Source organism: Apaloderma vittatum, unplaced genomic scaffold, assembly GCF_000703405.1.
Source record: "Apaloderma vittatum isolate BGI_N311 unplaced genomic scaffold, ASM70340v1 scaffold24075, whole genome shotgun sequence".
In the NCBI taxonomy this organism is placed as follows: Eukaryota; Metazoa; Chordata; class Aves; order Trogoniformes; family Trogonidae; genus Apaloderma; species Apaloderma vittatum.
Window position 1 is genome coordinate 574 of NW_009719146.1, and position 15,701 is coordinate 16,274.

The 15,701-nt window shown below is 47.9% G+C and overlaps 1 protein-coding gene across 1 annotated transcript; it reads right to left on the minus strand.

The window, feature by feature from the left end:
- Positions 1-4,710: 4,710 nt before the first annotated feature.
- LOC104274794 (homeobox protein cut-like 1) lies at positions 4,711-14,796 on the minus strand. Its single transcript, XM_009870528.1, has 3 exons — positions 14,497-14,796; positions 10,102-10,290; positions 4,711-4,979 (listed from the first exon to the last, which is right to left on the minus strand). Exons 1-3 carry the CDS (start codon positions 14,747-14,749, stop codon positions 4,711-4,713), a joined length of 711 nt encoding a protein of 236 aa, XP_009868830.1. The 5' UTR covers positions 14,750-14,796.
- Positions 14,797-15,701: the final 905 nt, after the last annotated feature.

The window sequence follows — 15,701 nt, forward strand, 5'->3', positions numbered from 1 at the left end:
ACGAAGATGAAATGAAGTTCGCTGTTCCGAAACCGCTCTGGGGAAGCACAGCCTTTTGACAGGTTGTCAGTCTATGAGCTAGTCTGACTTCTGCCTCATTTTTTATTTAAAAAATCAATTCCAGAACATGAACAGCGACAAGGAAAGCAGTGCGTTTCAAGGGGAGTAACGCGCTCCACGCGTGGTTAAATTGCCCCGTGTGCCACCTTGTGCCTCCCATTACTTGAAGCGTGCAGCAACACCCCAAACACACGGCATTTGCCGTTTGACTTGGTCCTTCCTCCCTCGCCCTTCTCACTTTACACGTTCCCAATATGCCCACATAGAATCACAGAATCATTCAGGTTGGAAAATACCCCTGAGATCGAGTCCAACCACTAACCCTGCTCTGCAAAGCTCACCCCTAACCCATCTCCCCCAACCTCACACCCCTTTAAACATCTCCAGGGATGGGGACTCAAACCCCTCCCTGGGCAGGCCAAGGGCCGACTGCTCTGTCTGGGAAGCTTTTTTCCCTGATGTCCAGCCTAACCCTTCCCTGTTGCAGTTTGCAGCCATTCCCTCTTGTTCTATCGCTCATTTCCTGTGAGAAGAGACCAGCCCCAACCTCTCTACACCGTCCTTCCAGGCAGTTGCAGAGCGATGAGGTCTCCCCTCAGCCTCCTCTTCTTCACACTCAACAGCCCCAGCTCCTGCAGTCGCTCCTCACAAGATTTACCCTCCAGGCCCTTGCCCAGCTCCGTCGCCCTCCTCTGCACTCGCTCCAGCCCCTCGAGATCTCCCTTGGATCGAGGTGCCCAGAACTGGACACAACACTCAAGGGGTGGCCTCATCAGTGCCGGGTACAGGGGGAAAATCCCCTCCCTCCTGCTGGTCACACTACTGCTGACACAGGTCAGGATGCCACATATACAGAAGAGTTTATGAAAAAATCTTAGCCTCTAGGCTACCTCTTTCTCTGCACAGCTCTGGCAGCAGGAGAGCTGGTGACCATTGCTCAGGTCCTAACCTGCCACCAAGAGGGAGCCACAACAACTTGTGGTCAGGGACAGACTGTAGATACCGGGAGAATTTAGCAAAACTACATCTTTGAGAGTGAAGAGAACACTTGATTCTAGCCTGGGAAGAACTGCTAAGGGTCTTGATAATCCCAAGTGAAACGCTGTCCCAATGCTGAGGGCTGTAAGAATTTTTAATTTTTCTCTAAATGTGCTACAGAAGGCAGCACGCAGTGGAAAAAAATAGGATAAACGCAGAACACAATCTGAATACTGCTTTTGAAGCTAATGATACTATTGACTTGAAATGCAACCGAGTATCCCAGCAGTACTTGCTGAGTGTATACTTTGGAAGGATTTAGGGGGTCTGTAATTTTCCCTAGGAGAATATTCACCTAACAGAAGACCACAGGTGCTAACATTAATTTTCTATTACTGTTAATTGCACGCATCCTGCAACACCGATTATCGGGCTGGTTTTGCATATAATCTCCCCTAATGGACATCGATCACGCTGCTTCTGTAACGTTCCCCAAGTCAGGAGAGGAAATGGGTAAGAGCTTCGTGCCTGCACGGCATTTAAAACACCTCACACCTCCAGCAGGATAATGGGTGATGACACGACCACAGCCTGACACTGTGCAGGTTTGATGTCTGTGGAAATCCCTGGAATTCACACCCACTGTATTGCTTCTGGAATCTAGTCTGGCTCCTGGTTAATACAGTAGTTAAATCCCTAAGGTAAAGAACTGGTGACAGCAGCTAGGAAATTCAGGAGCATTCCTGTCGGTGGGAGGTGTTGGCCTTGACACCAACACATCCCGCTGGCGTTCACCAGTGTGACTCGAAAGACCAGCGATCTCCTGGGGTATGCGCTGAAGCTCCCTGCACAAGCCTTCACACAGTGTCTGAACAAGCACAACGGAACAGTTCATTGAAAACCACACTCAGAGTAAGAGCAACGAAATCTAGGGTCCAAGAGCACTAGATTACAACTCAATCAAGTTTGGTTTAATTCCTGATGCTCCCGTAGCATCGTCTCCGCGACCTCACCGACTCTGTGTGCCAGCTTCCACGCGCGAAGTGGGACAGAAATCCCTACCTCCTGCTCTTTTGTACCGTTCTTAAGACAACAGAGCCTCAAACTCAGATGTGTCCCGTACTTCACCACGGCAAAGCAAGATGTACTTGCTTTTATGTTCTCAGAGCTACGTGATTGCTATGGATGTAAACCCTTAGATTTGGACAAGTTTGCAGACATGTCACAACCCTTTATACCTATTTATACTCTGAAGCGAATTATTTCTTTGCCTGCTGAGGATGTTTCTTTTGCTGAGGAGAATAAATGCCAGTGCTGACTTCCCCTCTGGTGGATATAAAGGTAGATTCTGCCGTAGCAACCACCTTGGGAAAGTGAGGTTGGGGCTGAACCCCAAAGCAAAAGCATCACTGCAACAGGATTCCCAAGGGACAGGAGGACAAACTTGTTCAAATCCGTACCCTGGCTTACCTGAAGAAAAAATTATATTAAAGAAAAACTAGATGGTCTGATACAGAATCATAGAAACATGGAATGATTTAGGTTGGAAGGGACCTCAAAGATCATCTAGTTCCAATCCTCCCCACCACGGCAGGGACACCCCCCACTAGGTCAGGTTGCTCAGTGCTCCAGCCAGCCTGGCCTTACAAACTTCCAGGAATGGAGCATCCACAACATCCCTGGGCAACCTGTGCCAGTGCCACATCACCCTCAGGGTAAAGAACTTCTTCCTCACCCTGTGGGCAGTGAGGAACTGCGTCTGTATGAAGACTCTTCAGTTTGGAAAAGAAAAGGCTGGAGGAGAGTATAAGAGAGATTAAGTGTGTCCTGGAGAAGACGAAGAGGGGAAAGGCTGCCCACTTCTTGCAATACCTGAGCTGTGCAACCGTCAGAGCCTGTTCCCCCAGCAAACCATGCAACGTCCTGCAAATGATTTAGGAGTACCTGGTGCACAAAAGCTAAGGAAATTCTTGTACAGAGGAAAAGAACTGACATATGTTTTGATTTTTCAGTACCGGCAGTACCTCTCAGAGCACCCAGGGCTCCAAAGGAGCCTCAAACACCTCTTTAAAAAATGTCCTGGAGACTGAGCAGCACATCTGGGAGCAGGTCCAGATCACTCAGCGCTGTGAGGTTTGTGCTACCCACCAGCCTATAGCACCTGGTTGATCCATTTTTTATTTTGTACACAGCTGTCAGCGCCTGGCCTGCATTAATGCGTGGCTTGGTGTGGCTAAACACGCTGATCAATCAGGACTTGTCACGCTTTCTCGCAGCACGCCTAAACAGGAGATCTCATGATAATGAGGAAGATGACACATGCCACCAGTGCTCCCGCGCTCGTCTGCCTAAGTGAGAACAGCACATTTTGCTGTCAGGCCGAAGGGAACATATTTTCGTAGGCACTCCTCCAACTCGCACATAATTGCCTCGAAGTGGGAATTGGAAGAGAGGAGGCCTGTGCTTGGAGAACTCCGAGCAGCGAAAGAGGCTGCATCTGTAGCAAATTCAAGTCAATGAAATTCAGCGTAAATATGACTGCTCGTTGGTTCTAATTTTTAAATTTCACACTGTTTACTGTAAACATTATTTAACTATTGTGCATAATATTTCTGAGAGATTTCAGTAAATTGTGCTGGTGCTGCTTCTGCTTCAGCAAGTTCCCTGTTAAAAGCTGAGAAGGGCCAAAGTGAAAAATACCCTTTCAACGTTAGCGGTTTCGAAAAACAAACAAGTTTGGCAATCTGGACTAATTAGGAACATTACTGGCTCCGAGTGAGGAAGCCGAATAGTACTAAATCTGGTATCTTAACTGTACCTGTTCAATATTCATTAGCACAAATTTCCTGGGGAAAAGTCTGCCACGTTAACTAAGACCCGATCCCAAGCACAGTCGATAACATGTTTATTCAAATCCTTGTAATTCTTATATGCCACTCCAGCATGATTTCTTTTTATCGGTGTCTCTAGGCCAAAATCTACTTTAATGGTTCGAATGTGAGGCAGGTTCCTTCTAAGGTAAGTGAGGAACTAAACAGACCAATATCTTATTTCATCTCAGCAGGACTCGATCGCAACAGCGAAGTAAATCTTCAGGGTTATTGCCTCCCTGTCCTCCGTGGCCGTGCAGAAATGCAACACCGTGCCTACTTCCAGAGCTCAGTGACTCAAAATCCAAAAGAAAATCCTCTTTTCGCTCTTCTAGGGGAAAATTCTATGATGAGAGCAGCACAGTTCTGACACCATCCAGAAGCGGTTGCTCCCAAGCATCCCCCTCCAGGCACAACACACACTCGCACGCACGCACAGACGGGCAAACGTGTGCCCGCGTGAGTACGCAAGTTAGAAAGAGTGGTCTTGCTTACTGCAATGGGATTCATAAATATTCAACAGTGGACATCTCCAAATCCATGTCCACCCCGAAAGCGAGACTTTCTGCTTAAAACCACTATTTACATCGATATGTGAGTACTGCTGGTCCTCAGGGATGACTTAAAATTAGGCTGGAGCATTAGCATTATGGTTAGTTAGAACCTCCCCGCTGTCGAAACCCTCAGGTCCGTGCGACTGCTCAGCGCCAGCGGAAGCGGACACGACCTGCTGCAGCGGAGGAGCACCCCGCCAGAGCAGGTAAAACAAACCCTTTGTGAGTAAGGGCTCCCGGGAGACCTCCTACCTGTAATTGTGGAACCAGTTGATCACGGTGCTGGTTTTCAAGTTGAGCTGCGTAGCGAGTTCCTCAATGGTTTTTGGTGATGGGTATGGCTTTTGCTGGTAGGCTCGTTTCAGAGCTTCTTTCTCTTCCGGGGCCAGCACCACCCGGGGCTTCTTCAGCTGGTGCTGCGGCTGCGGGCTGGCTCCCTGGCTGTAGTCGATTCCAGCGGATGAGGACTCACAAGACTGACTGTCGCTAACAGAGCTGTGTCGCCGTTTCATGTAGGCTGCAAGAGAAGCGCATCGGATCAGCCCCAGCTGAATACAAATGCAAAATCAATGAATGTACCAGCTGTGGAATAAGCGCGACGGTGACAGGTTGTAGATGCACGGATGAGCTCTTCGGAAAACAGGAAGGAAGGGGCATCATCAGAGATGATGTAAAAGTGGGGAGGATGCAAGAGGCAGAAAAAGAAGAAAGGAGGGGAAGAGAAGAGGGTAAATCGACTGGAAGCCTGCCTGAGTTTTCTGCTTTTTCAATGAACGTGGGACACGAGTAACAGGGTTCAGCTAACACGACTTATTTCAGATGCACGCTTTCAGGAGCGGTGAACTTCCACACAAGCACCTGATTGAGACGGCTGCACTTCGCTTCAGCTTAAATGGTTTGGGTTGTCAAACCCTTCAGGTGCACACCGAGGCCTCTCTGACACTTCAGGTCTCCGCACTAGAAACGCCACTATGGAAGCCAGAGGCAGCCGTGTCTCCGACACACGATGGCGCCCGGAGCCCGGAGATCCCAGCGATGGGCTGAATAACCCGGCAGGCGTTGTGCTGATTTCTCCTACACATCTTCGCTATAGCGGCGACAGGTTATGAAAGAAAAAACAGCCCACAGCATCCTCGTCCCTCTCTTTCAAAAACACATAGACTTCCAGGAACGCTCTTGCTGCACTGAGGGCGCTCGGCGAGGCTGATGGCAGAAGCCGGTGCTACCGCGGCTGACTCTCCTCCCCAGCGGGGACAGAATGATCCTGGCAAATTCCGCAAGGGAAGAGTCCCAGCAACGCCGCCACTGATTGATTTACAGCAGGCAAAGAGAGGTGGGATTTACTGCACCTGGCAGTATCGTGCACTGGTACTGCTAATGAGGGGGCTGAAAAAGGCAAATACAGATGAATATTGCCAATAAAAGATCCAATGGCCTGTTAAATACCTTCTAGATATTTAAGAGTTTAGGTATTCAAGAGCTGCAGTTTGATAAGCTCGGCCATTAAGTTCCAGGTTACACCTGCCTGACACCAACCCAGCAGGCACTAAAGCTCCAACAGCCAGGAGGTCTGACCGGAGCTCGGGACCGACGTGGGGCACGTCACACCAGTCAGCCACCAAATTCTTCAGAAAAATAATTTTTCTCTCTCCACAGCTCTGCCTTTAGGCTAAGGGTGCACAAAGAAGAAGAATTCAGCGCACTCAAATAAACTGCAACATCCAAAGCCCTTCTCACACAACTTCTGGCAGAGCTCCCTGCAGGACTGGGGGGGTTTTCTGTCTCCTGGGGGTTTCGGCATCCTGCCTCACGCGGTGCTACACCTAGTGCGACCTTCTTACACTGTGTCTTACTATCACCAAAGTGAATTTTGAACACACTCTGCAACCTTCGGGGGTATCTGCGTGGCCCTTGTTTCGTTCTTCCTGAACATGACAGATTACCCACGGATTGCCTACTGTGTGAGATCACTGATATGGAACAGAACGTGAGTTGCTCATGATCCATCACTCTGCTGTGATACAGTCCTACATGTGTTTGAAATAACCATAAAAAGCCACTTATTTAAGTTGTTGCAACCAGACGCAGGACTGCAAAGTGACCACAGGTAAATGCCTCGTTTCAAGGCGACCTATCGGCCTTATTTTTGTAGCCTTCAAGGATCTGTTACAACTCTCAACCACGGAATTAATCATTCCAGCAACATACTCTCACATTTATATAAGGTCTTTAAATCTCAAAGACTCCGAGGTGTTACTTCAAATTTGCACTGACGTTAACTAAATACCAGGTTCTCTTGTCTCCTTTGATAGCGCAGCCAAGGGGGCTGAAAGACAGAATCACAGAATGTTGGGGGCTGGAAGGGACCTCTAGAGATCCCGCAGTGCCGCCCCCTGCCAGAGCAGGGTCACCCAGGGCAGCCTCACAGGAACCCGTCCAGGCGAGTTGGAAAGTCTCCAGAGCAGGAGACTCCACACCCTCTCTGGGCAGCCTGGGCCAGGGCTGTGTCTGCCTCACAGTAATTTTTCTTCATGTTGAGCTGGAACTTCCTATGTTCAAGTTTGTGCTCGTTACCTCTTGTCCTGTCACTGGGCACAGCTGAAAAGACCGGCCCCATCCTCCTGACACCCGTTCCTGAAGTATTTCAGAGCATTGGTAAGATTCCCACTCAGTCTTCTCTTCTCCAGACGAAAAAGCCCCAAGTCTCTGAGCCCTTCCTCACAAGAGAGATGTTCTAGTCCCCTCATCCTCTTCGCAGCCCTTTGTTGCCCCCTCTCCAGCAGCTCCCTACCCTTCTCGAACCGGGGAGCCCAGCCCGTGCCGATTACTAAAGCACTGTGCAGCAGCAGCTTAAGGGCGGCCACGAGACAGAAGAGAACCTTGCACAGAAGATGCAGGAGGTGTTCAGGCTTTCTTTAACTGGAGTTTCTGGAATTTGGTCAGGCGACCGAGTTAACACGAGACAGCCCTGTGTCGGAATGCTCCGAATCTCCGCTCTCCTCAGGACGGCAGTTCTGGCAGGTCAGAGCTCCCACCGTCAGATGCCTGCGGACAGCACGGAGCTGGGAGAGCTCAGCCAGAACGCCCAGCCCCAAGGGCTGCCTCTGCTTTTGTCACCTCACGCTGGGATCACAAAAGGTGCAACGGCTTACTTGGGTCTCCCTCATGCGAATGCAACACATCATATAAATTTGTGTATTCCCTTAACACAAAAATAACGAGGAGGATGTCAGGGTGTCCCTCTGTTCTGTCACAAGCAATGATTTTTCAGGAGGACAATACAGAAAGAAATTTCCGCTGGGCCAAAGGCACAACCCTGGCACTTCAGCACGTGCCAAACTAGTACCTAGACTTCAGGCTTTGATGGTGGTCTCTGGAAACTTTAGATGACGTTTGTAAGGGCTTTTCCTTTTTAATTCTTATTTCAAACATATGTGCTGCGTGTAGACAACATAAGGAGATCATTCAGCACATTTGCAGGGACAGCAAGGCTCAGACTGGAATCCGAGTCACAAACACATTTGCTTTGTAGAGAAGTCGTCTGTGATCAGTCTCCACTTCTCAGGAGACCTATTTAAAAAAACACCACAATAACCCGCAACAAAACCCAAATGTAATTTGGGCAGAGATCTGGATCTGGGTCTGATCCAACCTGTCAAGGCCAACTCTATCCCTTGAGCTTCATCACCTTCTCGCCCACTGCTGCTGCCAGCTGGTGTTCAATTGGATTATTAAAAAGCGAAATAACGGGGAAATAAAAGGGAAGTAAAGTTTTTTCTGACAACAGGCTTCAGTACTGTTCAGCGAGGAGCGCGACGTCGCCAGCACCGTGCACACCAGGAGGTTGTAAGAAAGAGGAACGAACTCTTCCAAGGCAGGAAAGTTGGGGCACAGAGTGTCTCAGCCTGGTGAGCCTGAACCCCCGGCTTCCTCCAGAGGGGTTAGTTAAAAGTACGTTGCAAATTTTCAGAACCTCTTAAAACATTCATTTATAGCACAGAGTTCAGACTGGTAGGAAAAAAAAAAAAAGACATATGCAGCTCACCTTTGGCATAATTATTAATGTACTCAATAAAACGTGGCAAAGAAATAACTGACAATAATGTTTCACTGGTAGCAGATACAGCTGCCTTGTTCTTTAACTGACACCAGCAGAAGGGAAAGTTAAATTCGTACCGTGGCTCTAGAGCAATTTAGAAGATTAAATCGCAGGATCCTTACCTGCACGAAAGGATTTTGCAGGAACTACGGGGCTGGATTCACTTTAGAGTGCTCTGCTATGAGGACAGCACTTACACAGCTCAGGAGCTCGGCAGAGTCTCAGGGATTTACAGCCTTATCTCTATTCAGGTGCCATCTACAGAGCATATGTATCGCACAGCACTTGATAAGAACCCAGTTTACAAAATAGTTTTGAAAGGATATTGTCAGGACCACTTTTAAATTATTTTTATTTTATTTTCCCACATTATGGGCGATACTCTCTTTGAGGCTATAAAAATCCAGCTAGTTGACAATTTTATTCCTGCCATGTTTCTAACACAGCAGAACTCATCCCGGCTCCCTTTGGTTACAGTTGTCAGTGGAAAACCCCAGTGGATTTCACTCCCCACGGAAGCTCATACACAATCTGTGATAAGATCCTGCACTGCATTATATCGCGCTGGTTACTGGGACAAGGATTGGAATTTCTTCTGGAAAGCACGCAGGAGTACAATTTCCCCAGAAGCTCCCTCGCTGCAATTTTTAATATAATCACAAAGTTCTGGATCAAATGTGTTAATGCTTTCAGGACATCGGTCGACAGCGGCGCTTTCAGCGCACGCGATTAACGCTGCCTGCACTAATACCATTAAGGGATAGCTCGGGAGCTGTATATATCATTAATTAGTTAACTGCTGATAACGGCAGCCTACGAGTCTCTCTTGTAAAATCACACAAACATCCTAAAACCAGGGCTCTGAACAACTTCTGGTTTTTAGCAAACTATAGAGAGTAGGATGAATTTTCAGGATATACTCCCTACTAAAACACCCAGTAACGACTTGGATCGCTCATGGTTAGGTACTCATGACCTCGTCACCTCCCGTGAGCGTGTGTTAACACAGACACCTTCCTCCAGCCCTACAAAGGCTGCAGATTTAATTATTCTCAAATAGCCTTCTATAAAGACTGCATTTGTCTTTCCTTCTAGCGAGCATCAGTGCGGGACTGGCAAGAAGCTCTCTCAGGAATCAATGCACAGTTCTTCCAGCCCAACATCTGCGACCAGCTGCAGTGCTGCTAACTAATAACCCAAGCCAGCTCCCAAACTCACATTTCTCATTTGGTAAGGCAAGTTATCGGTAATACACCAGGGCCTCAGTAATTAATCTACAGGAGAATATAGCAACCATTTCATGACAGCTGGTGAATATTCAGGGTTTGGGGTTGTTTTTTTGTTGGGCTTTCTTTTTCTTTTTAAATATATCTGCTTGAGCTAGCATCAACTAAAGCTCTGAAAAAGCTGTCATGAAGTCCTCTTGCACAACCTTCGTAACAGGCGATCGATGCTGCCTCTATACTATTTAAGAATCAGAAAAGACCCGGTCATCTCTGAAATAACGGCCAAGCTGACTCAGCAGTCTGCTCCGAGTTACCTTTTTTCTCCATGCGTTTCATATCCATCAGCTTCTCCACGTTGTTGGGATCGTTCAGCCACAGCTGCATGCGGACAAAGGGCTCCCGTCCCTTCAAACTCAGCTTGTGCCAGGGCTTCGGGCGAGCCAGCAGGTCTGAGACAGAGCCTTGTGTGAGCCCTAGGATTGTCTCCCCAAACAAACGCTGACCTAATACGAAATTGAAAATCGCATGAATTCATTCAGCCAAGAGACGAGGCTCACTCAAAACACACAGTAAAGTCAACGAGATCATTCGTCAATCATTCTTACTTCAGAATTACTCGACAACCCAAAAGAAACATTTAGAAGAATTGAAAGCTCTGCCCCCCACTAAAAGTGTAAATACGGAGCTTTAGTTTGATCCTTAGGATCTGACTGCGGCAGAAAGGGGAGCTCAAAATATTTGGGCATGGGGACCTCACAGTGAAACCGTGTGCAACAAAATAAAAATAATGAAATTAAAAATAAACTGAACTTTTAGCTAATGAGGGAACTAGAGAGAGCAGTGAGGCTACTCAGCTCTAATGCAGGAGAGCAGTGCAACAGCTTCGTTCCAACCGCGCATCCCAAACATTTCCAGCAAACAATGAACCACGACCAAGGCAACCCCCCAGCTGGCCACGGCCAGATGAGCGTCCTCAAAGACACGCGTACGGATTTTCTGTGTCGGACTATCTGTGGCGTTCTCACTTGTCTCACCAACTACAGGGAATCCCATTTTACGCTCCAACAGGTTTTTTTACAGCCTCTAGAGTACTTCCTGTTAAGAATACTTTATTTGAGTTCTCTTTCAAAATGCTGCCGTCCAGCAGGGTAAACACAGCGCACGCTTTTCGATGTGTGGTGTTTGTATGTGCATCGCTGACGCCAGTTTGACACCGTTAGGATCTCACTTATCAAGGCCTGTGCGGCTCAAACCCAACCATAGGGGCAGTCTTCCCAACCCTTTCCCTTCAGCGTTCTTCCTCAGCTAAACCGGCCCCATACACAACAACTTTTGTGACCAGACAGAGCCTGAAGTCATCTGAGTCACCGCTGGTGACTTCTGAGAGAAGCGCAGCCACCACGTATTTTCAAGGTAACCCAAAGACCTTTCCGGCCCAACCAAGTTTAAGCCCCAGGGTCTTGCTTTTGAATGCCCTCCCTAACACAGAGCGGAACACTTCTCCTTCCCCTCCCAGCAGCAACGCCCTCAGGGATGATGCAGATGAGGAGTCTGTGGATGGTGCCCACGCTTGCAAAAGCACCATCAGCTCTCGCCTTCACAGCCTCACCCGATCCTGACACAAAGAGGTCGTGGAAAATACCCGCTCTACAGACCCATCCCCTGGGCTTAACTCCACCAGTCTCCTCCTCCTCTTTAAAACCATCCCGAGATTTGGCCCTGGTGATTTTTTTTCGCCTGCACAGGGAGGGGAGGGAACGTGGGTCCAGCTAGAAGCGGCAGAATGTCCCGTTCAGAGGCACAGGCAGGTGGGTCTGCACAGCTTTTGGAGGAAGGAGCTGAGATAATGACTGGCAGAAATGGGAAAGGAGGTCAGGGCTAACATGACAAAGTCTGCGAATAAGCTCTGCAACTAACCCTGAAAATGGTTCTTACAGACTGACTGGAAACTTAAATTCAGAACTCCCTTAAGTTTCTAAGTAACAAGTGATTTTCCACTGCCAGTGAAATACCCAAAAAATCAGACAAAAGAAGTAATTTGGGGCCAATGCTAGATCGTGGGTACTGCAGAGCTAACCCGCTCCTGTGTCTGTACTTAAAACATCGGTAAGGTCTCATCCATTTACCTGCCAGCTACTAGCAAGGTAAGACAGCTACTCAAAAATCCCTTCCCATTTGCCCTCACAAACACCTCTCCTTTCACGTTCCCCAGTTTCTAACCTCAGGCTTAGCCTGGGTTGCAGCCGATGAGCATTTCTCCCGACTGCTCCCGTGCACGGCACATGGGAGCAGGGGAGTGATCCCAGTCAAACCAGGAATAAAACGGCCCCTTTCGACTCAGACCAACTGGTCCCGTTTATTGTGTGGCCACAAGAACAGCAATACCAGCACAGATTTGCGAAAGGGTCAGGAACAAGCAGCCCAGATGAGGTACTAGCAATGGCATGAAAGGAAATGAACTTCAAGCTACGGCCTAGAAATTAAAAATGCAAACGCAGAAGGAGGTAACATCATGTTCTCTAGGTGTTAAGAACAAAGCTGAAGATGTTTGTGTCATTTATTTTATCCCAGGGTATGGCAGGACAGGATAAAACACCTGTAAGACTTCCAAGCTAATGGGGAACGTGTTGGAAACCATTCTCAGGAGGCAGTACCCTCATCAGAGCACTATTAATAACTGGAATATTTTTAAGCACAGGTTTCCTAAAAATCCTGCTAATTCTCCCCAACTTTTGCCCTAATATCTTTCATGTCGGTTCCTACTGAGACAGCTCCTCAAGGACAGAACTTTCTGTAGATGATGCTGGTTTCATGGTCACTCCTGGCCCTTCCTGCAAAATCCCCACCCCTGCAATCCTTAAGAGCTTCTTGCATTTCCTTCCCTCTCCGAGTTCTGTGTTACCCAGCAGGGAATCACTGGTAGCTCCACAACATTTGGGACCAGGAATACCGGCAACCCCGCAGCACTAACGCCGCCAGCATCGTTTGCTGAAAGGGTGACCATCGAAGGGATGCGAAAATCACGGGAGGAGAGACCCTCCCAAACACTTCTCAAATGGTTTTGCACAACCGTGGTGTTTGCTGGCCAGTGAAACTGGACCAACTGGGCCACCACCAGTTGCCTAAGACAGGTTCACGAGGCCCCGTGGCCTTAAGACGGAGAAAGCCGTGCACTGAGCGAGCCTGGTGCACTGCCACACTGAGGGCACAAAAGGAGACATTGAAACTGGTTCCACACCTAATGCAGAGTTTGGGGCACATTTCCTGGCTCTTCTGCTGCTTTTTAGGCTTGTCAGCCACACTGTAGGAAAACAAAAATCATGGGAAATAAAAAAGACTAAGTAAAAATGGCATCAAAGCAAATGTAAACAAAAATACTTTTTTTTTTCCCCCCTAATCTCTCTGGAACACCAGAGCAGGTACAGCACTCAACATTTTGTGCAAAAACCAGGGTGTCAAACCTGCAAAACCTTATCTCCACCGAACAAGCAACCACAGTCTGCCCAGGCCAACGTGCACGAGCAAATAGTTCTGCTGGGTTCGGGGGAACACAAGCTCGTGCAGGGTATGCCCGTGATCAGGGCCACTTTCTTCTTCCCCCTCAAATTATGTCAAATAAATGAGAACTTGGTACCTCCCCCATCCCAGTGTTTTTCCCCTTTAAAAAATATACTTGGTCACGTATGCTAGTCTGCATCTAGCCAAAAAAAGGTTTCCCTGCATGCTAAAATAAAGGGGTTTTGCCTTATGCAGTCACAACGTTCAGACGGTACAGATGGAATTCCTCTCATGTCAGCAGCACCAGCACTCTAAAACCAATCTTTTTGGCCCCATCTTTAGTGAACAGAGAGAAACTGGTACTTCTGCTCATCCCGCCCACCTCTGCTCTGGACACCTCAGCGCAGGTGAGGTGAAGCCCTCGCTAAGCCCCAGAGGCACGGGGAGGTCCCGCCGGGGCAGCCTTCCCGGGGCTCCTCAAGGTTTGCCAGAGCCGTGCGAGGGAAGCAAGTGTCAAAACACGCAGCAGGAACTGGGGACTTACAGGCAGAGCGGCAACACTAAGCGTGGATCTCCCATCCTCAAACCACGCTATTCCCTTCGACCACTCCAAATATAAAGCCACGCCAATGGTGTGCTTCATTAAACACCCAAAAGCTCCTCCGTAAGCAAAGGCAGCCGTAGCTTTGCCCACCTCTAGGCAAAATAACTGCGCAGCCCCACACCCTGAGCTACAGGCTCACCTAAACCTCAGCGGAGCCCGACTTTACCCTCCCAGCTCTACGGCTACGTTTCTGCTTTTTGGGATGCACCTCCCTGCTCAAATCACGCCGGACTACTCTGCTTCACCTCTGCCTCAACTGCTGGGGCCCTGAATCCAGGTATGGGGAAAAGAACATTTCTCAAGAGGAGACCTCGCTGATTTTGGGGTTTTGGTCTTCTTGATAGCCTGCTGGACTGTATTTGAGGAGATGGGGGCGAGCCAGGAGCAGAGCTTAAGGAAAGCAAGGGTACGATGACATTTTAAGTCGAGTGTGACAATCTGAAAGGGTTTTCTACCAGTTTTCAAAAAAAATTTCTGAACAGATTAAAGCTTAGACCAGAGCCAAACCCAAATATTCTTGCAAACACCTCCTGAAATACAGCATAAAAACGGAAGCACGCGCGCTTTCATTTTATTTCGGTCAGGAAAGGAGGATGAAGCGATTTACCGAGATTGTTGTCCGTTAGCACTTCTTTGACCCTCTTCGTAATGCCGTACGTATCCAGCTCCGGGGACATAGCGACCAGTTCTTGAATGCTGAGCGCCGAGTGGCCCGACAGCGGCAAAGGTGTTGTGGACTGGGATTCGGAAGCGGGCGGCTCGCTAGATTCCTGGGATTTGCCGTCCTTACTTGTCTCTATGGCGGGGCAGGGCTGCTGTACCAATTCAGTCAGGCTCTTCACTGACTCGCTGGAGCTCATGGGAGATTCAGGAGCAGGACTGCAACTGGCAGAAGTCTTTGGAGTGCTTTCTGTAATTTAAAAAAAAAAAAAAGAAAAAGAAAAAATCCCCACTTTAGTATAATTGTAATGTTTTGATTGTAGGATATTTAACTTGCCTTCTCATCTATATTCTACCTACTTAAAGAAATGCCTAAGCATGCAAAATGCTACGTCTTACGACTCGGTTAGTAAAAAGCCTCTTTTCAAAACCAGAATTATTTTCTAATTTTATCTTGAGTCATCTCTGCTTCCTCATAAAGACAAGATGTACAAATACAAATAAAAACCTCGAAAAAAACCCCAAGTGCGACAGTCTGTAAGTTTCCAAGAATTTCTTTGGTCAGGAAATCTCACACTTTTGCTTTCCACGACAGTTCTGTACAATTCTACTGTTACAGCCTGACCGAAGCCTCCTTTGGTGACTTCTAAGAAACTCACTCAGTCGCTACTTTGTAGCATCAATGAGGGATTTCCTGTAACTGATACAACTTCATATCTTGAGAGTGTTACTGATTTCACTTCGTTGCTTATCATTCACATCACATTTTTGCACTTCTCTTTGCCCAGAAAGAACAAGATTGTAACGCTGCTCGCAATTATGTTGTATTAATTAATATGTTTGAGAATCCAACATAAAGACAGGTGGTGGATCAGGAGACACCCAAATCTGTTACCGTGTTTAAAAGAAAGCTTTCTGAATCTGTTCATCGCCCGACAACAACGGGCTCTGCACAAAATGTTGTTTTCCCCTAATAAATTCACATTTATCTCTAACAGAACGTACCAACCAAGCTCACGCAGAGAACCCACACATCTAAGGGTGCAGCCGAAACATTCTTTAAAGCAAGAACATGTAGACAATGTGGTTCAGAAGAACAATTCCCTTCCGAAGATAAATAACACAGGCCAACCTCATGAAGTTCAACAAGAC

Excerpts from the sequence above, each read along its gene's own strand:
- LOC104274794 (XM_009870528.1), bottom strand. The coding sequence starts at position 14,749 with ATGAGCTCCAGCGAGTCAGTGAAGAGCCTGACTGAATTGGTACAGCAG. Across the intron at positions 10,291-14,496 it reads GCTAACGGACAACAATCTCG|GTCAGCGTTTGTTTGGGGAG; the intron begins GTAAATCGCTTC and ends ATTTCGTATTAG. Across the intron at positions 4,980-10,101 it reads GAAACGCATGGAGAAAAAAG|CCTACATGAAACGGCGACAC; the intron begins GTAACTCGGAGC and ends CTTCTCTTGCAG.